This window comes from Panulirus ornatus, chromosome 4 (assembly GCF_036320965.1).
Source record: "Panulirus ornatus isolate Po-2019 chromosome 4, ASM3632096v1, whole genome shotgun sequence".
NCBI classification, from domain to species: Eukaryota; Metazoa; Arthropoda; class Malacostraca; order Decapoda; family Palinuridae; genus Panulirus; species Panulirus ornatus.
In genome coordinates, this window is record NC_092227.1 from 39,166,487 (window position 1) to 39,189,265 (window position 22,779).

A 22,779-nucleotide genomic window follows, 5' to 3' on the forward strand; every position below is an offset into this window, starting at 1 on the left:
AGAGAGAGAGAGAGACAGAGAGAGAGACAGAAAGAGACAGAGAGAGACAGAGCACTGGAAAGAAATTCCTTTTCCAAATCCATCTTAGTAAAGATCTTGGAGATGCTTCATCTATTCAGTACAGCATCTTGGTATGACATGGATTCAGCATCAGAATTAGTAACAGTGTTAAATTCCTGCAGTTGCCACATATGTATACAAACCTTTATCTTTCTTATTCTTCATAACTGTAGGCCTTGATAATGCCTGCTTCGTTCATTTTTGCAACCTCACCTCATTCACTTCAGCTTATTCAAATATACAGGGAACAAGTTAAGGTTTGGACCTCACTAATGTCTTGTTGGAGAGCTCTACCTTGTGTGGCTGTACTGATGCAACCTTGGGCAACTTGGAGAAGATATCAACATACTCCCTGTTGACTTCCAAGTTTGCTGATTTTGACAATCACTAAGATAGTCATGCATGTCTTAACCTGTCTTGCTTTTGCATATGTTGGGAACCTCTGGCTGGTCACTGAAATAAATTGTGGATTTCCCATGTTTCCATGAGTCTCCTTACCAGCTCAAAACATTGAACTGCTCTTCTGTCCAACTACTCGAGGATGTACAATTACTAGTATCCTACAGCTTGTAGTAATTTTTCAGTACGTTAACATGAAAGTGTTTCAGTTGGTTCCCCATGTCAATTATACAACTAGTGTAGAAAGAGCATGAATTTACAAAATATGGTCCCTTCCACTGAGCCAGCACCTTGTTGGCATCTGTTGGGACATTAAATATCAATCTTCAAACTTGCAACCCAAGTATATTGGTCTTTGAATTGTAGTATTTCTTCTGGACATCTTGTGCCTTCAGAAGCTCTTCTCTTACATGCTCGCACATTTACTAGAGATGTGTTTCCAGATTTTGAACATAAAGAACGTACTGGTACAGAAGATCCTGACCTATCATGAAAATCATTAATCATCTTAAAGTTCCCAAAGGACTTGTAACAGTCCTCTCCTGCCCTTCTGTACAATGACTCAAAGGGTGGGAATTTCAAACTTCTTTGGAGAACTTTCCTACGAGCAAATGAGAATGGTTCTATGCAACTCAGTCACTCCTTTGACTGCTCAGTGACTGCATGCCTCAACATCTTTTTCAAAGTCCCACTGAGTCCTTTGCAAAGTTCATTACTCCTGAGATAATAGGGTATAGCTTTTAATCCTTTGTTTGTAGGAAGTCTGTGAACATCATCCATCACTTCAGAAATGCATTATGAGTCCCTGATACTAAGCACTTTTTTGGGATTCTTATCACATTTCAAGTTTGGAGTAGACTTTCTGCCACAGTAGCTATCAGTAAACTTGAGAGGAACTGCTTACTGGCCATCTTATGGCAAAGTCCTCTAGTGTTCATACGTACAGAAGCTGTTTGTATCTTATGGGTTAATGGGTCCTGTCCCATTTAATCAATTGTTACTCACTTGAAAGGTTCAGAAATAATGGAAAAGGGTTAGAGAGGGTCTAAATCCTTCCTTTATCAGTGGTCTATTGACAGATGTCACATAAATGGCCCTTTCTCAGATGTCCTGGCCCATGTTGGGCCAGAAGAATGATACCTCTATACAATCCATTGTCTTCCAATGCCCAATGTTTCACCTCTGAGTAATTCATGCCCCATCTTGAAAGCAGCAGTGCAATGTTTTATTGACACAATCAACTGGAATTTGACCTCACCTAACATGAAGGAGACTTCGCATTTAATCTTTATCTCTTCTCCTTGTAATGAATCACTGGATCCCCCTCAAGGAGAATTGCATTTGACTCATGTACTGGAGCATCTTGGCTAACGTGTCATCTGTTTGTTGGTCTTCACAGATATCAGTTCCTCTTGGTGGTCACTTGATGTCACTACCTGAAGAGGGACTGGATTTTTCTCAGATTCAGCTGCTTGAGCTCTGGTGATAATCATGAGGGCTTTTTGTAACATTCCTTAAACTACAACTTTGGCTGCTCATAGAATGTTACCAACTATGGAGTCTTGGGACAGATAGTTTAACACTGTGGCATGGACCTTCCCTTGAGAAAATGCATTTCACAAGCAATTTTGTCTTAGGGATATTCATGGCTAAGGCCACTAAGTGCCTCTGATACAATGATCCATCGCATATGGTGATGAGACTTCAAGATTCTCTTATCTACTGTACAGTAAGAAGCATCCAAGTTGCACACTACTTCTACTGTCTCTCCTTTGACTTATCCATGTTCCAGGTTAGACACCAGTAAATCACCATCTGAAGAACTGTCATCACTAGTGTTATCCCCAGTTGACTAGTGATTGTCTTCACCCTTGACTCTCGTCTAGGTTGCATTGCTGGTATGCTTTACCTCTGAAAAATAACAAATGTTGGTGTTCAGATTATCTTTCCTGCACATGTTGCAACACTTCTTGGCCTTTGGGCTAGACTGGGATATGGCTGTGATGTATGATTCATCTGGATTGATGGTAGTTGTGAGGTATAATTCTTCTGGGTTGAAGAAGGCAGCTAAAGCAAGTCTTACAATGGATGAAGAATTACAATATGAAAGTCAGGCTCAGCAAATGTGACTTTGCATAGGAAAAGGCTGAAGTCATTGAATACATCGTGGGAAATGGAATTAGGCACTGTAAGGAGGATAAGTTTACAAAGATCCAGGACACTCTACCTCGTAGCTACCACCAAGAAACAAGTACACTCATTTCTAGGGTAGGTGGCATTCTATGCAGGAGTTTTATCATTAACTTTTCTGCCATTGCTCAACCTTTGTAGGAGCTATGTCAGAAAAAATAACAAGGTCACTTTGACAGAAACATTAGATCAAGCCTTTCAGGCCTACGTTACATCTATCTGATTCAGGAAGGGAGTTTACCTTACATAAAGCTGTATCTGCTTGTGGTACCAGAGCAATATGATTCAAAAGACAGATGGAGACATCTTTTCTGTTGCATACTACAGTAGGATAAAAGGTATCCTAGTTCTTTTTAACTTGCTTCAGTTATCTACTGTAATATTCAACAGGAGAGATTTCCCCATCTGTCTCTTTCATCAATTTTGCTCTATTACCCCTAAGTAAATACATCTGTGTGTAAAATAAACTCACCTGGATCAGGCAGCCATAATATAGGCTCCTCACAGAGGCTTGATTTAATCTGATGTTTCTATCCAAGTGATCTTGTCAGATTTTCTGAAGTTGCTCCTACAGAGGTTGAGCAATGGTGGGAAAGTTAATGATAAAACTCCTGTAGTACCCCACCATACCGAACAATAAGCATAATTGCTTCTTGATAGTAGAAGGAGGAGTATCCTGGATCTTTTTCAACTTAATCTGATACCATTTAATCATGTGTTCCACTATGTGTGCAATATTCACTTTTCTTAGACAAAGGCACATTTACTGGGTTTGACAGTCATGTTATTATCCCTCAAACATTATAGGACTTGCTTTAGCAGAATTCCTCAACCCAGAAGAATCATATGTAATGTCAAACCTGAGGAACCATATATCATATCCATATCCAAGCCAAATTTGAAGGGCCAAGAAGTGGTGCAACATATGCAAAATAGATAACCACAACCCTGTCTCCCAGCTACCACACTTTTCTTCTGGTGTTTCACCTGTTCTTCTCCTAATTCTACCAATCTTATATCTTTCTTCAACAATGTAAACTCTTGCCATGAGACTGTGACATCCTCTCACCCGCAAGCTGAGATCCTCTACCTTCGTTTAATTCCTCCACGACAGATGGTGGAGGGATTGAAGCCCTCACTTTCTCCATTCTTAATGATTTAGAACACATTATCTCCCATCCTACTAAAATTCCTGACTGCTGTGACCACCCTCCTAACATTTTGCGTTTGTTTATCAACTCTAGTCCATCCCAGTGTAAGTATACAATCTCACTCATTTGGTTCATCTAATCAAACCCTCAAAAATGTATCTATACGAACAGCATCTCCCCCTCCAGCAGCCCGTTCTAAGTGAAAATACTGGCAGTTCAACAAAGCTGACTGGAAAAACTTATGTATGTAACTTCTTTTCTGCCTTTCCTTGGGTAAACTACTGTCTCTCATGTGGTGATGCTTCTGTCTCCACCAAATGCATGACAGAGGTTACTCTTGCAGGAAGGGAAGCATTTATCCCCATTTCCTCCAAGACAACCTCTTTATCCAATCCATGGTTCACCCTTTCCTCTTCTGAGACCATTCAAGAAAGGGATCAGGCATATCAGGCTTGGAAAAACTCTCCTTTCTCTGATTCCCATTCGGCTTTTATCACTATCCATAATCACTGCAAGCATGTTATCCTCATTGTCCACTGATAGGTCTTTCTAGTCTTTAGCTAAGGTCATCTCCAACAACTTCTGTTACTTTAAGTTTCCTTCACTTTTCCATTCTGATGGTACTATTGCTGTCTCTGCCATAGACAAAGGAACTCTCTTTGGTTCCTGTTTCTTGTCTAACTCCACCCTGGATGACTAACATTCCTTCACCCTCTTCCTGTAATCTCTTTTTGAAAGTTCGAAAAGCACTTCTCTCTCTGGGCACAAACAAAGCTTTTGGTCCTGATGGCATCCATCCCCCATATTCTGAAAGTGTGCCTCTGAACTTGCACCTGTGCTTGCTTGTCTGTCCATTTTTTGTTTAAAATCCAAAACTTTTCCTTCTCCTCGGATGCATGCATTGATACATTCCATCCCTAAGAAAAATGATCATTTTGACCCCTCTAAATATCATCCTACTGCTTTGACATCTACCATTTCCAAAGTCTTTGAATCCTTCCTCAACTCCCATATCCTTAAATACCTTGAAAATCACAGTTTTCTCTCTGATCAAAGATGTGGCTTCCATGAGGCAAGATTCAATGCAGATGTTCTTTCCTATCTTACTAACATGGGTCATCATCCCTGAGAGATTTGGGGGAGTCTTGTGTAGTTGCCCTTGACATATCTAAGGCTTTTGACATGGTGTGGCATTTGGGTTTCATTTCTAAGCTCTCCTCTTTTGGCTTCCCTCCCTCACTTTGCTCCTTCATATCTAGCTTCCTCTTTGGCCAATCTATCTCTGTGGCTGTTGATGAACCAACCTACCCCCTTTTCTCCATCAACAGCGGTGTCCCTCAAGGGTCTGTACTGTCCCCTACACTTTTTCTCCTTTTTTTCAATGATTTCCTCTCCTTTACAGATAATCCAATGTACTCATACACTAACAACTCATCACTGTATTCATCCACATCCTTCAATTCTGCTCCTTTTTCTCTCACTCGATTTGCATCTCATCTTGATACAGTTTCCTCAATAAACTCATACTTGGATAGGATATCTCAGTGAGAAAGACGAAATCTATTTAAGTTCAATACCTTCAAGACCCAGTTCCTACCCATCTCTCTATCAAAAACTCCTCACAACTCTCATATCTCCTTTGATGGTCCTGTAATTCCACCTCATGACTCAATGAACATACTTGGTACAACTGCAACATCAACTCTTTCTTAGAAAGCCCAAATTATGAAAATAGCTAAGTCTGCCCCTAAAAAACTTGGTGTCCTGTTTAGATGTCGAAACTTCTTTCCTTCTGAATAGTCACTCCATTCATACAAAGGACTGATTCAGGTTGGAGTACTGTTCTCTAGCTCTGCATCCTTAGTATAAACTGTCCCAAGCAAACTTCTAAACTTCACGCTCTTTCCCTATGCCACAATGTTTGTTTACTTTACCTCTTCAATAGGTATTACTTTTTTCCTATGAGAGCTGGCTGCTTGTGTGCCCCCACCATCAGGTAGACCACGCAAAACTCGGCAAGCTGCAGTGTCACATGATTACTGTGTGGCCACCAGCAACTCGAGGGCAGGCCATTTTGATAACTGTTTCTTTCCCTGCATATCAGGGCACTGGAACTCTCAACCCTCTGATGTCTTTCCCAATAACTATGACCTGGCACAATTAAAAAGACAGGTTTTTCAATTCCTCTAAAATTCATAAATACTTGCCATTGTCTTTTATTTTTCCCTTTCATTATTCTCTCTATATTTCAGTTAAGTCCCACCCTTAATGTGGACTCTGTCCAAGACTATAATCTTCAACATAAAAAAAAAAGGATTTCATGAGGGAAGAAAAGATGGTCAGTGGGCATTACAGGGAGGGTTGTGACTGTGAGGGTGATGGCACATACATAGTGTCAGATTCGGGAGGAGCAGTGTGGCTGCAGGAATGGTAGAGGATATGTGGATTAGGAGCCTGCTTTAAAGAAAATGTGTGAGAAATACTTAGACAAACAGATGGATTTGTATGTGGCATTTAAGGATCTAGAGGAAGCATATGATATGGCTGAAAGAGATGCATTTTCTCAAGAATATATGATGTGGAGGAAAACTGCCAGAAACTGTGAGAAGTTTTTATCGAAGGTGTAAGGCATGTGAATGAATAGGAAGAGGGGAGAGTGAATGGTTCCAAGTGAGGGTTGGTCTGTGGTGTGTGATGTCACTACGGTAGTTTAATTTGTAAATGGATGGAGTGGTGAGGGAGGTAAATGTGAAAGTCTTGGATAAAGGGGCAAGTATGCAATCTGTAAGGGATGAGAGGGCTTGGGGAGCGAGTCAGTTGTTGTTTGCTGATGATATGGCACTAGTGGCAGATTCGAATGTGAGACTACAGAAGTTGGTGACTGAGTTTGGAAGAGTGTATGACAGATGAAGGTGAGAGTAAATGTGAATAAAAGAAAGACTACTAGGTTTAGCATGAATGAAGGACAGGTTCATTGAAGTGTGAGTCTGAACTGAGAAAACTGAGAGGATGTGGAGTGTTTTTGATACCATGGAGTGGACATGGCAGCAAATGGAACCATGGAAGTGGAAGCGAGTTATAAGGTGGGTGTAGAGGAAAAGGTTAAGGGAACACTGAAGAATGTATGGAAATAGAGATAGTTATCTGGATAGGCAAAAATGGGTATGTTTGAGGGTGTAGTAGTCCCAATAAATATGGATGAGAGACATAGGCTATAGATAAGGCTGTGCAGAGCAAGGTGGATGTATTGGAAATTAAATGTTTGAGGACAATATGTGGTATGAGATGGTCTGGTCCAGTAAGTAATGAAAGGGTGGCAAGAGAGAGGTGTCGTAATAAAAATGATGGATGAGAGAGCTGAAGAAGACATGCTGAAATGATATGGACATATAGAAAGAATAAGTAAGTTAAGGTTGACAAAGAGGATATATGTGTTTGAAGTGGAGGAAACAATGAGAATGATGAGACCAAATTGAAGATGGAAGGATGGAGTGAAAAAGATTTTGAGAGATCAGGGCCTGAACATGCAGGTGAGTGAAAGGTGGACACAGGACAGAGTGAACTGGAAAGATGTGGTATACAGGGACTGAAGTGATGTTAGTGGACTGAACCAGGGCATGTGAAGCATCTGAGGCAAACCATGGAAAGGTCTGTGAGACCTGGTTGTGGATAGGGAGCTGTGGTTTTGGTGCATTACATTTGCCAGCTCAGTATGGATGTGAGATGTGACCTTTCTTCATCTGTTCCCAGTTCTACCTTGCTAATGTGGGAATCAATGATCAAAAATGATAAAAAATCATTGAATATTATGATTATTTACAGACTGATTTAATACATTTGTCATGTGTGCTCAATCATAATTTGTGTTACTACCAGTATCCCAATGATGTGCTGTTAGTGTGCACCTCCACTGTAGCCATATCATAACTGCCCTATTTGGTCCATTTTCTGGTAAAAGCTCTTTGACCAGAAACACATATCCAGCACTATTATAGGTCTGTCTATTCTAAAAAAAATAACTTCATACCTTATATCTGGTTTAAAATTTCATAGAGTACCTTAAGATCTTCAGATATTATGAAAGAGAACCATGTTTTTGGTTTGCTACAAAAGACAACTATGGTTTTGGTTTGCCCAGGCAGTTTGGGATCCCAATCAGAGGAATAAATTGTTTGGATTGGAAGAGCTTTGTTGGCTTAAAACCTAACCTGTTTGTTAGAGACATGATGTCAGAAAAACATTGTTGTCTTTGATATTCCTCAGGGCCTTGTCAAACATACTTTGACCTAGATACTGAAGATCAATCTTGCAGGCATTGGGCATACTTCCTGCAATGCAGATAATTGCTAATATACCCATGAATGAGTTTGTGGTAAACCTCTCTCTGGGTTACGAAGATTTCCTCTAGCCCTCTATCTCCACACTGCTATGTTCTCATTGCTCACAGGACAAAACCAACCCTGAAGAGAAATGTTTGTTTTGAAGAAAGAAAAACTTTCCAAGGCTGTCCTGTGGACAAATTTTTCAACTTTTGTTCCCCACTGCACTTTGCATCTCTTTTGAAAAACCATGTTTGGAAGAACTAAGATGTTGTCAGCTGGTGCAGTCTGAGACCTAGAGGGATGATAATATCATCACTGGGTAGTGACTGCCAATTGGAGGGGAGAGTTCTGAAGTGAGCTAATGCCACAACGTCTGCGTGAGTGGTTAACAAAGGGTGAAAGGGAATAGCCCAAACCTTCAGAGATCAAGGATTGTCTCACTTCTCCTCCGACACTGCCATGGAAAGAAACAGTTTTTCATTCTTCAAAACTCAGTTACTTTATAGTTCTAGGAAGCCTAATTCATGAATTCCTTATCAATACACTGTTATTCTCTCTTTTTACTTGACCTTCAAGCTCTTGGCAACTTTCTCATCTCTGTTAAAATCTTTTAAGGTTCTTCTTTCACATCTAATCTATGAACAAAATAATCATTCAGCCATAAAAAATGTAATGAATTTCCTAAAATACCAAATATTCAATAACAGAAATCATTAGCTTAAAATTCTACACATAAATCAAGTCAATATTAGTTAAAGAGAGTGTTATTCAAAGTAAACAAAATATAATGCTAATCAAGCACACTTCTTTCATAACAGTGAGGGGTAAAAGTACATTCACAATATGTACCTCTATTGTCACTGGGTCAATTTCTATACCCCTCTTGTGAATTAAAGCTGGGAGCTCACTCCGGAATTCTCTCATGTCAACAATTATCCTCTGAGTTTCTTTTGGTCCTTCACTGCCTTCTCCTCCCTTTCGTGTATCCTTGTTTTCCTGAGCATTCATCTCACTGGCTTTACGAGGGTCACGTATTAGGTCTGGGTGATAATCAGTCTTGCCATCATTGTACTCAGGAATCACCATCGACTATGGAACAGAAAATATTGTTAAAGATGTGATGATAAAATTCAGACTTTTCCATGATATGAAATTTTTTTCAGCATACATAAATGTTAAAATAAATAAATCTGACTTTATAAATAGTACATCTTTTCTGCTCTCTATAAAGTCATCTTTTTTCATATCTAATGACATATGGTACAATTAGATGGAAACAATTTCATATGAAAACCATATATCCATGACAAAATAACGTTTAATAATCACATTTAGATGAATCTTGAACAATGACAGCCTTGAACAATGACAGCCCTTTTCCTGCTTTTCTTAATGTCACTTATCTTCTTTTTCAGATGTGCTGAACTACAAAGAAATTAAAAATGATTACCTTCATATGAAAACTAACTATCCATGTCAAACATATTGGGTAATACTTATATTTCGACATACAGGTACCTCTCAATTTATGTGACAGTTACAGTCTTGATGATGGTCATGTACTCAAAACTGTGTAAATCAAATAATGCATATAATGGAGATTGGGGGTTACATTATTTATATGACAGTATAGAATACTATAACATTAAAAAACAACAGTATACATGTACCAGGAAACATAATATATATGAATACTTTGCACTAAATCTTATTTATAAAAACAGAAAATAACAAAATTAATTATCATTTATCCTTACTACCGTTCCACAATTGCTTACTGGTGCTGATGGAGAGGGAGGAATTACTGGGGAAGGGAGTCATCTGGGCCAGATGACTTAGTTGGCAAAGGTAGATGCTGATGGCTGATCCTCCTTATGAGTGTCCTTCCTGAGAAACTTTCAGCAGCAATGAAATTATCAGAAGCAGCCTCACCAATCATCTTAATGTTCTGGTATTTCTTTTTTTCTTTTTCTAAATGTTTGAGGCATTTCCAAAACTTTGTGAACCAACTAAGGCTTGCTTGAAATGTCTTTACTGTTCCTTCTTCTGCTGCCAAGTCATCATATATACTCATGACCTTTGCTCGTATCATAAGCATACTGACAGGAAAATTTTTGTGAGTTTAGTGTTAAATCCATGTGCTCAACATTCATTCCATTCTCTCCATAATCAAACTTTGGGCATGTGAGGTCTCTGATCCTCTAATTGATGTTCAACCCTTGGCACTCTCCTTGATCTTCTCTGCACTTTCCTGAATAGTGTGTAAAGAATAATCACTAAGTCCAAGGTCACGACTAATATCAGCTGTTCATTCACTTATCTCAATTTCTAAACAAACCAATCGTAACCTCAGTGGTGATGGCCTTGTGCCACTAAGCACCAATTGTATCAGGAGAATTCAAAAGACATTTTGGTGGCATGATGCAAGTGCTAAAACATGTGCAATATATAGCATACTGTAGCACTAAATACTGTAGCACTCTGTGACTATGGAATATCCACACCATGCATAAGTGTGCTTCTCACATGACACCATTGGGCACCCAGCCCAATGATGATCATGTTATTCCAAACTTAAGCCCACATAAATTAAAATAAGTAGTAAATGTATCATGCATGTTATTCTTAACATTGCATAATCAAATATGCATAAATCAAGAGGTCGCTGTATAAAAAAAAATTATAGGTTTGTCATGGACAAAAAATGTAGGTTTTGAAAACAGAAAAACCTTTTCTCTCAGGGGTAGCATCCAGAAGACATGAGAAACGTTTTGTAGGACATCACTATGATATTGACAGCTTACTCATTTCCCATCCTCAGAGAATAAAATAATGCCACAGAAATGATGTCATTGACACACTCAGTCCCAGATACCAGCATCCAAGAATTCAAGATTGTGAGTGTCAAACTAAAAGTGGTCCATTTTGATACACAAAGAGGTTTTATGTAAATAAGAGAGGGGAAGGCAGGACAGGGTAAGAAAACTAACAAAAACTGCATGCAGAAGCACCTTGGAGAAAGAAGGTTTTTCAAATACTGAAACTTACATTCTCTCCTTTGCAGTCTGCCCCATGAGCATGAAACATACTCACATGAGGAGAATGAGATTTGAAAAACTTTGGGAAGAAGAGGGTTTTTAAATCTTAAAACCTATGTTTCCCTTATTTGCAGTCTGTCCTATGAAAATGAGAGTGTAATACCCATATGAAGGAGAACATTTTTGAGAAAAAATTCCAGTTAAGATTGTATCAAAATGCAAAACAACTACCTTCAGTGGTGATCCAGAGGTACACTGGAATTTGCCTCTCCTAAAGCAGGAATACCCAGAAGTGCAATGTCTAAACTAAGGTAATGTCTGATGAAGGTGATGAGTGCTAAAGATGACCTCTCTTGATTTTATCCAACAAAATGTTTCTGAAGAAGGCTAAGGCAGAGGCCACCTTTCTCGTATCATAAATCTTAGTGTAAATCCTAAGTTAAGTGAACAAAGGGAGTTTCTTAGTCCATGTGGATACATTCCTCACTGAAAAGGATTCAAGATTCCACAGTGCACAAATAAATGGTCCTCTCCATACACTCTTGTGAAAAGTTTCTAAAGAATGAATGGGAATAAGGCATGATGCTTTCTTCATAAAGTCTTCCATTCTTACACAAAAATCAACACTCTGGATCTATCTTAACCCATGAAAGATTTAGACTTTTGAAAGCTCCTACTTGTGCTGTAGTGAAGCAAGTGGGCTCCTCCTAATGATAAACTGGACAAGTTTATCCCAAGACTGGACCCAACAGATTAATATCAAAATCCTGGGTAAGGAGTTCCAGAAACGTACTTTTATAAGAGACATCAGTGCTACCAGCCTTTTTCTTGTCATGAAAAAGGCTAAAGAAAAACTCTAAACATAAGAATCATATCTGAGAGATCAGATTCTTTAAGGAAGACTTGAAGGCTTTTCAGACCAATTGATCCTGTCTTTGAGAAGAAGGGTGAATGTTATGTAAAAGGTTTTCTGTAAATATCCTCCAAACCTCTGGCTGTAAAAGTGTGATAAATCCATACATGTAAGTTCCAATACCCACATGAGGAACATAAGAAAATCCTTGCAGCTGTAAGGTGGGATTCCAATGAGGTTTACAAAATTCGTTAAGCTGTACTAGGTCCAATAAATTGTGGAAGCTTTAAAAGAACCTCCTCTTCCTTTTGACAGAGTACCAACAAGAGAACCATTTAAACTTGTAATGGTGAAGGTTCAACATATACACAGTTGGGATAGGCTTTGGCTGCCAAGTCATCTGCTGGAAGAGGGAAGATCTAGGAGCATTCTCATCAGGTGAGGTATCTGATTTTCAAAACCCAAGTTCCTGCATCAACTGTTGATTACTCCATGAAAAACAAGTGAACAATAGCCTTCCTGGTTCATGTTTCAAATGGACTCTCACACAATCTGTTCTTTTCTTTGGCAAGGCAAACTGAGGATAGTCCCAGTGTTCATAAAGCATGCTGAAAAGGACTAAATGCCAAAAACAATTTTCAACAAATCAAGCATCTCTCAGGAAGTTTTGAAGAAATGCAGCTGCCATAGTGAATACTTTCCACTAGAATGTTATCAGCTTCAATATCACTTACACAGATATTCTATACTCTCTGGTCTTTGCTGCAAATGTAGTTTGACCGAGAGGGACACAAAGATACCCTAGTAAGGGATATGATTATCTAAAATGGAAAAACAACAGCTCATACAACAAAAAGGAAGATACTCAGGATTCTCCCCTGACCAAGGAGTGAAGTTCCCAATGGTTACTTAACACCCATTTCAAATCAGCGGGCAGCTAAATTTTTTAAAGAAAAACACTAAGACAAATATCAGATCTAAGAGTAAGTGCTTGCAACAGAAATACACCAGTTACTTGGAGTAGGCAAGTCCCAGGTTCAGGCCCAATCAAATATAAAACCTAAAAGATGGTGATGAAACAAGTGTTTTCAACTCTATGGATGAAGCTCTTTTCTGTGTACAGTAATAACCCAATCAGAGCTACCACTTAGAATGATGTTTCATTATAGGGCTCTTGCTTGCTTCTTGGAGCTCTAGTTTTACCAGAAAAAAAATTGATGATAATCTACAAAAGAAGTCAAGAGTCAAAAGTCCAAAAGCTCACAACACACTTAAAGCCGCTTTCTTTGTTCATTTTCACATGGCCAATCAAAGTGCCGTACTCACATCCAATCAGCGCTGAGCTCTCTTTCCTTTGTTAATAAAAAAGAAGCTTTGCTGCACTTCCACTGTGCACACACTCTTGCTGACAAAGCGATTTTCGATATTATTGTGACTACTTTTTACCCATCATGTCTGGAAAACAGCATACAAGGCCTAGTGCTGCTAGTACACGTAAAGTGCCTAGGAAGGACCTCTCCTTGGCTGTAAATTTACAAATTAGCTACATCAATGTTCAGAACCACTATCAACAATGCAAACAAGATAAAAGCTTCTATCATGAAGACCAGCAAGTTAACAGCAATGAAAGTGACTCATTCAAGGAACAGTTTGTTAAGAAAAAAATTGGGAGGTAGGCTAAGCATATGGGTGGGTGTCCACCCATATGCCACAGGAGGAACAGACAAACAATCTATCTATCTCTGACGCCGATTACCTTTGGGAACTCCCATCATGGAAGTGGCCAATTCAAAAGAGTCTCCACTTATCCCTGTCTTTACATGCCTCCCTCAAATGCACCATTCCATGCATTCTTTCACCGTTTCCCTCCCTCCAGTATTCTTCCACTCTATTTGCCCATGTCACAGGTGCTCTTCCCCTCACACCAACCCCTTTAATTGTACTATCATAGACTTTTCTTGTAAACTCCCAGTCTTGCATTCTTTCCACATGCCTAAACCACTTCAAAGTATTACATCTATCCACTCTACAATTCATCCATTTTGCACTCCCTGCCATACTACATCTCTCATACACTTCTTCATTTTATTTCGTCATACCATATGCTCTTCTCACATAGCTCATTTCCAGAGCCTGGATACCTCTGTGATTCATTCCTTGTTCATGTCAGGGTTGGGAGGACTATGCTGTCCCTTAATCCTCACTTCATTTCCATACTTACACCTCTATCCTTCATTATTCTATTAAAGGACCCAATGACTCTCCTACCCTTTACTACTCTTTCCCTTACCTCCCCTTCCATATCACCAGATGCACTCAAGACAGCTCCAAAATATCAGTGCACTCTCGTCTTTCACTCTATGGTTTTACAAAATCTATACTTTCACACTGTTTCCTTTTAAACACCTTTACTTTACTTTACTTGCATTTACCTTCAATCTCATATGCTTAAACACATCATGAAAAAACTTACAACCATCTGCAACTCCTCTTCACTTTCAGCAAGTAAAACAGTATCATCCACAAACAGGATTGCCACTAACCACTATATCCCACTGCCACACTCCATCTCTGCACCCCCTTTCCATCATTTTGCTTTGATCTCTCTTATCATTCCATACACAAAAATATATCAAAAAGCCCAGCCTCATACCCACAAGTACACTGAAACTTTTGCTCAACTCTACATCCACTCTTATACATGCATTTGCTCCTCTTATGAAGACTTTCACACAATCCAGTGGTTGTTCCCCTACCCCACATATCCTTAACACATCCCATAAAGCATTTCACTTGACTATGTCATACACTTTTTCCAAATCCATAAAAGCTGCATATAACTTCTTACCTTTCACTAAACAATTTTCCTTACCAAAGATATCTGATACACACATTTATCTTTCCTAAAATCCCCTTGCTCATTACTTAATCAGCATTTGTCACTTCCATCACTCTATCAATCAACATACACTTTTGCATACTTTTCTGCAGTTACTTAACAGACTTATTCCTCTATAGTTGCTACAATTCTCAGGCATAACCTTCTGTTTCTGAGCTAAATTACATATCAGATGCCTTTCCTACCTTCAGCCTCATCATTGCCCTTCTTACCTCCTTTTTTTCTATAGACTCTTGCAATTGTATCCTCTTCCTTCCATCCTCCATACCTATGCATGTAACAATTGCCGCCTTCCCTTTTCCTATATTCATCCCACACTACTATGCCTCATTCATGAAAAAAACAGCAAATGAGTGTTCCACAGCACTATGTGGGCCTACACAGCTTTTCACTTCAGTTCCTGTTACATGTTTCCAAAAAACCACAGAGAAAAAGGAAACTATCTCAATTTGGGCATCAAGAAGCACCAAAAAGGTATAGAAACCATAGATAAAGGACACCCAGAAAAAAGCTCTTCTCCATAAAGCCCCATTTTCAGAAAAACTTTGGCCTTGCTAGGAGTCACCTAAAATTTTCAATCCTTTCAGGTGGCCCTTGTTCCCCAATATATAATGGTACTGTAATGATCAAAGTATGGAACTTGCTAAATATCATGGGCCAATGATTAAAGGGGTAATCTATATCCACAAGACACTTCAAACACCTGGCTCTGTGAGAACACATGCATTCCTAGAAACAGACACCCTTCTATCCCCCAGAGTCAAGTTGTAGGAGCTAACTGCCAACCAAAACAACAACCCGGGTTAACTGGAAAGATCCAAAGAATGCAGATGCTTAACTGTTTGATACTCTCACAACTCTAGCATCTAGCATGGCCTTTCTTAACTTTCATCCACTGCCACCGAGTAAATCAAACCCTTTTGTTCTTTTCTTTCATCATTCCTTATCCATGTATATCTGTGGATCATCTTGTACTCAAAAAAAGTGTTTGCAAGAAATAAATGCTTCTCAGCACAAAAATCCAAAAGACACCTTCCATTCTCATTCACTTCAGGCACTCCCCATTTACTAACTATCTCACCCATTTCACCACATTCCACATATTGTGAAAACCACCTTTCTCTCCTCAGAATCATTTATACAGTCATTAAGATTTCTCCAGAAATGCTTAACTTCATCCATACTTCACACAGTCTTCATATTCACAGGTGCATGTACATATATCCATGCATACTTCAAAATTCGAATCTTTCCTTTCACCACACTAGTCATTCAAATTTCTCCAGAAATGCTTAACTTCATCTATACCTCACACAGTCTTCATAATCACAGGTGCATGTACACATATCCATGCATACTTCAAAATTCCAGTCTTTCCTTTCACCTTCCCATTCTTGATCCATTCTTGATTCAAATATATCAAGTAATTCAATATCACATCTTTATTTTTTTGCACCAAATACTGTTCCATTAGCATCATACATATTCTCTGGATCATTTCCTAACTTTTCTCCAACCATAAATGGTCCAAGGTCAATTCTTTTATATATATTTTCTTTCACATATGAAAACAATTCTAGATTCTTTCTCAAGTTACTGATAGCTTTCTTTTCATTTGTCACTTTTTTGTTCTCTTCTAAGTGATCTCATCATGCTGATGTTACTATTCCTGATTTTTACCTCACTTTTCTATCCATTCCTTGCTTACTGCCATTTTCCTTTCCTTTTTCCATTCTCTCTTTTATTCAGACTTTTTTTCCCAGAGGTATCTTTTTTTGTTCCCTACATACCTTCCTTTAATTGGTACTAAGGCATCAGCTACATCTTGTAGCTTCTCATATAATATTGGTGTGCTAGCTTTTACACCTTTTCTTCAGAGGTATCAATTCAATTTCATTCTATCAAATCAATCATCTCTTCCCAATTTGTTTCTTGTAGAGAAATCTTGGGGTAGTTTGACTTTTACTATCTTTTTCTTATGTTCTTTTGCCCCAGAGATTAGGTTATAGTAACTTCTAAGATGTTATGATTTGATGAATTGGTTTTATCTACTTCAATGTCAGTAAAAAGTTTCATATAATTTCATATCATGTAAAAGGCAAATACAGAGTGATGTCTCTTGTTGAAATGTGATTAACTTGTAGAAGTTAGATGTTTCACTTATGTCCATTACCATTTTTGGCTGCTCCTTGTCTTACTCATTATCTGCTGTATTTGTTTTACATTCAAGTATACATCCATAGTCTGCCTTCATCATTCCCATTCTAAAAATGGAAATTTAATTCTCCCATCCATAAAACCACTAGTTAAATTTTCCTTACAATCTACGGTGTCCTTCATTTCTAATTTACTTTGTCGCTGTCTCCCGCGTTAGTGAGGTAGTGCAAGGAAACAGACAAAAGAATGGCTCAACCCACCCACATACACATGTATATACATACACTTCCACACACGCAAATATACATACCTATACATTTCAACGTATACATATATATACACACACAGACACATACATATATACACATGTACATAATTCATATTGTCTGCCTTTATTCATTCCCATCGCCACCCCTCCACACATGAAATAACAACCCCCTCCCCTGCATGTGCGCCAGGTAGCACTAGGAAAAGACAACAAAGGCCACATTCTTTCACACGCAGTCTCTAGCTGTCATGTAATAATGCACCAAAACCACAGCTCCCTTTCCACATCCAGGCCCCACAGAGCTTTTCATGGTTTACCCCAGGCGCTTCACATGCCCTGGTTCAATCCATTGACAGCATGTTGACTCTGGTACACCACATCGTTCCAATTCACTCTACTCCTTGCACGCCTTTCACCCTCCTGCATCTTCAGGCCCCAATCACTCAAAATCTTTTTCACTCCATCTTTCCACCTTCAATTTGGTCTCCCACTTCTCCTCGTTCCCTCCACCTCTGACACATATATCATCTTGGTCAATCTTTCCTCACTCATTCTCTCCAAGTGACCAAACTATTTCAAAACACCCTCTTCTGCTCTCTCAACAATATTCTTTTTATTACCACACATCTCTCTTACCCTATTATTACTTACTCGATCAAACCACCTCACACCACATACTGTCCTCAAATATCTCATTTCCAGCACATCCACCCTCCTCCGCACAATGCTATCTATAGCCCACGCCTCTCAACCATATAACATTGTTGGAACCACTTTTCCTTCAAACATACCCATTTTTGCTTTCCGAGATAATGTTCTTGACTTCCACACATTCTTTAACACTCCCAGAACTCTCGCCCCCTCCCTCCACCCTAAGATTCACTTCAGCTTCCATGGTTCCATCCGCTGCCAAATCCACTCCCAGATATCTAAAACACTTCACTTCCTCCAGTTTTTCTCCATTCAAACTTACCTCCCAACTGACTTGTCCCTCAACCCTACTGTACCTAATAACCTTGCTCTTATTCACATTTACTCTCAGCTTTCTTCTTTCACACACTTTAACAAACTCAGTCACCAGCTTCTGCAGTCTCTCACATGAATCAGTTACCAGCACTGTATCATCAGCGAACAACAACTGACTCACTTCCCAAACTCTCTCATCCACAACAGACTGCATACTTGCCTCTCTTTCCAAAACTCCTGCATTCACCTCCCTAACAGCCCCATCCATAAACAAATTAAACAACCACGGAGACATCACACACCTGTGCGGCAAACCAACATTCACTGAGAACCAATCACTTTCCTCTCTTCCTACACGTCACATGCCTTACATCCTCGATGAAAACTTTTCAGTGCTTCTAACAACTTGCCTCCCACACCATATATTCTTTATACCTTCCACAGAGCATCTCTATCAACTCTATCATATGCCTTCTCCAGATCCATAAATGCTACATACAAATCCATTTGCTTTTCTGAGTATTTTTCACATACATTCTTCAAAGCAAACACCTGATCCACACATCCTCTACCACTTCTGAAAGCACACTGCTCTTACCCAATCTAATGCTCTGTATATGCCTTCACCCTCTCAATCAATACCCTCCCATATAATTTCCCAGGGAATACTCAACAAACTTATACCTCTGTAATTTGAGCACTCACTTTTATCCCCTTTGCCTTTGTACAATGTCACTATGCAAGCATTCCGCCAATCCTCAGGCACCTCACCATAAGTCATACATACATTAAATAACCTTACTAACCAGTCAACAATACAGTCACCCCCTTTTTTAATAAATTCCACTGCAATACCATCCAAACCTGCTGTCTTGCTGGCTTTCATCTTCCACAAAGCTTTTACTACCTCTTCTCTGTTTACCAAATCATTCTCCCTGACCCTCTCACTTTGCACACCACCTTGACCAAAACATCCTATATCTGCCACTCTATCATCAAACACATTCAACAAACCTTCAAAATACTCACTTCATCTCCTCACATCACAACTACTTGTTATCACCTCCCCATTAGTGCCCTTCACTGAAGTTTCCATTTGTTCCCCTGTCTTACACACTTTATCTACCTCCTTCCAAAACATATTTTTATCCTCCCAAAAGTTTAATGCTACTCACTCACCCCAACTCTCATTTACTCTCTTTTTCACCTCTTGCACCTTTCTCTTGACCTCCTGCCTCTTTCTTTTATACCTCTCCCAGTCATTTGCATTATTTCCCTGCAAAAAACATTCAAATGCCTCTCTCTTCTCTTTCACTAATAATCTCACTTCTTCATCCCACCACTCACTACCCATTCTAACCTGCCCACCTCCCACGCTTCTCATGCCACAAGCATCTTTTGCGCAAGCCATTACTGCTTCCCTAAATACATCCCATTCCTCCCCCACTCCCCTTACCTCCTTTGTTCTCACCTTTTTCCATTCTGTAATCAGTCTCTCCTGGTACTTCCTCACACAGGTCTCCTTCCCAAGCTCACTTACTCTCACCACTCTCTTCATCCAAACATTCTCTCTTCTTTTCTGAAAACATCTACAAATCTTCAGCTTCGCCTCCACAAGATAATGATCAGACATCCCTCCAGTTGCACCTCTCAGCAAATTAACTACACAAAGTCTTTCATGTGCCTATCAATTAACATGTAATCCAATAACGCTCTCTGGCTATCTCTCCTACTTACATATGTGTACTTATGTATATCTCTCTTTTTAAACCAGGTATTCCCAATCACCAGTCCTTTTTAGCACATAAATCTACAAGCTCTTTACCATTTCCATTTACAACACTTAACACCCCATGTACACCAATTATTCCCTCCACTGCCACATTACTCACCTTTGCATTCAAATCACCAATCACTATAACCCGGTCTCGTGCATCAAAACTGCTATTACACTCACTCAGCTGCTCCCAAAACACTTGCCTCTCATGATCTTTCTTCTCATGCCCAGGTGCATATGCACCAATAATCACCCGTCTCTCTCCATCCACTTTCAGTTTTACCCATATCAATCTTGAGTTTACTTTCTTACACTCTATGACATACTCCCACCACTCCTGTTTCATGAGTAGTGATACTCCTTCCCTTTCTAATATAACACTAAATTCCTCTAGCTGAGTTGTGGTGACTTATAGGTCACAGAATTTATTGCTTTTATTGTTGTGATATTCAGTGAAACTAGGATGCATTCTTGATGCCCTGTATTCACCAGCAGGCTACTTTCCAATTTATGTACATACGAAACTACCAGTCTTCAATGTTTAATTCTAAGTGTCAATGGTCTAAACCAGCATAATCTTTAATTGTTTCCTTTAGCCAGGTTTCTATCACTTTTATTAGTATCATACTGTTATCCCTAATACAGGGACAGCACCGATTTTCTGGCACTCTTGGTTCCAAAGCATTACCGGATTAACCATTTTGCCAGACCAACCGTGGTCACGATATACTAATTCATCGCCACACCTCTAACCCACTAATCAAACATCTCCCATGTGTCAAAAATATACCATGGACTGCTAAAAATTTAAATCAAATAAATATTAAATGTTTAAACACCCTGAGATGGCAAGGCTGTCCTTAGATTGTTTGAATCCTGTGGGGTCTTCTTCATCTTCTGTTGTTAGTGTTTTCCTAAGTGTGCATCACCAGAATAATGCAGTTTCGTCTGCATTATACACCTGCTCAGGACTGAGGTGCTTGTCAGCTATGAGTTTCGCAAATTTGTCCACAAACTCGGCAGCTCCTTCATGGTTTGCAGTCCGCTTTTCTCTGCACATTTTATTCATGGAAATTCCATGAAGCTTCTTGAATCTTTGAAACCATCCTTCACTATAGTCATGCTCATGTTGTAATTTAAGTTCTTTATAGAACAACTCAGCCTGGTCCATCATCATGCTACCTGACAAGTCCACTCCATCACTCCGATGCTGTTGAAACCATTCCATCATCACTCGATCATGCTCAGTACTCTTATCATCTTTCATAGTTTTTCTAATCATCACTTGCTTCTTGGAATCGCTGTCTGCATAGAATTTAAATTTTTTCTTCCTTTGCTTCCTTATATCGTAGACAGCTGATGAACCAATAATGTAAATGCCACACAGCTTACGCACCGAAACACCATGGTCCATTTTTTTCAACAGTTCTACTTTATCTTGGATCGATATGATCTGGTGTTTACGTTTAACACTACAACTGATACTCTCATATGTCTTAAGAGCCATAGCTAGGGTTAAATTTAAGCAAAATAAGCTAAGAATCTCACAGAATTGCAGTACCACCACCAACAGGTGGAGTGTAAAGAATGTAAATAAGTGTGACCTTCACACAATGCCATCTGTGGCCGCCCAGTAAACTAGTGTGGGGGCCATGGTAATTTCAAGTTCCCTCACATAATTTTGTCCAGACTAAAGGAGGTGCCACCCCATAAGTTGCTGGAAATTCAGTGGTGTACCTGTATATTAAATAAATCAATTAATTTTCAAATGAATATTCAATTATCAGGCTTTGTACAACGAGCTATACAACCCTCCTTTGTTTTGTTGATCCATATCTCTAACCTTCCTCTGACTAATACTTTTGCTTTGTTCTTACCGGCATGATTGGAACTGGTTATCCTCTAATGAGTACTAGTGATCTGTCTATTCACATTTATGAAACCTATCTAGATGATGTTCTCCTGTCAACTCTTCTATTAAAATTTCCATGTCTTCACCCATTTCTCTGGTTCATCTTCCATTTCTAGTGATAAGGTCACTGATTTATGTTTATGCCTATCTCTACTGTAATCATAATAATTCATTGTCTCGATTTTCCTTTTTCATGTGTCTTTGAGCTTTTCTTCTACCTGGGTGTAAGAACTGATATCTCTCAGCCCATGAACATATCTGGTATCTGCTCCAACAGCAACAAACTTCTACTTCCTTAGGCTCAGATAGGTATAGAAATGTGGAAATATTTCCCCATTTAGTTTTAATAGTTTTCATAGTATAAGGACATTTCAGAGTGTCTGTACTTATAGTTCTATCTTTTTCTACATCCCCTAGCACCAAGGCTTTCAAAATGTCAACAAGCTTTGCACAATGTGCAACTTTATTATCTACATTCACTGTTAGATTTACATCCTCCCTTGAGACAATATTTACAAAGTCTGTCATCATGCTCATTTCCTATTATTTCATCATTTTCATATCCTCTACCAGATCTTTTAATTTTTTCCTCTCTCATTTTTCCTTCATTGCTTTCATAGTTTTCTTCAAATTTCATTATTTTTTTTCTATTTTCATTCATTTCATGAATTTCAATTCCTTTTTTTCATTATCTAAAATAATATGTTGATTATCAGTGTATTTCTGAATTCTTGAGCTGTTTCCCACATTTTGCATCGTTTTCTCTGGTAATATATATCGCAAGTAA

The 22,779-nt window shown here is 39.0% G+C and overlaps 1 protein-coding gene across 1 annotated transcript in view; it reads right to left on the reverse strand.

Annotated features, from left to right (window-relative positions):
* Positions 1-22,779, reverse strand: part of mei-9 (DNA repair endonuclease XPF mei-9) — a 739,294-nt gene that overhangs the window by 129,571 nt on the left and 586,944 nt on the right. Inside the window, exon 15 of the mRNA XM_071694005.1 lies at positions 8,972-9,211. Coding sequence (XP_071550106.1) covers positions 8,972-9,211 — 240 coding nt within the window. The remainder of the gene's footprint in view (positions 1-8,971; positions 9,212-22,779) is intronic.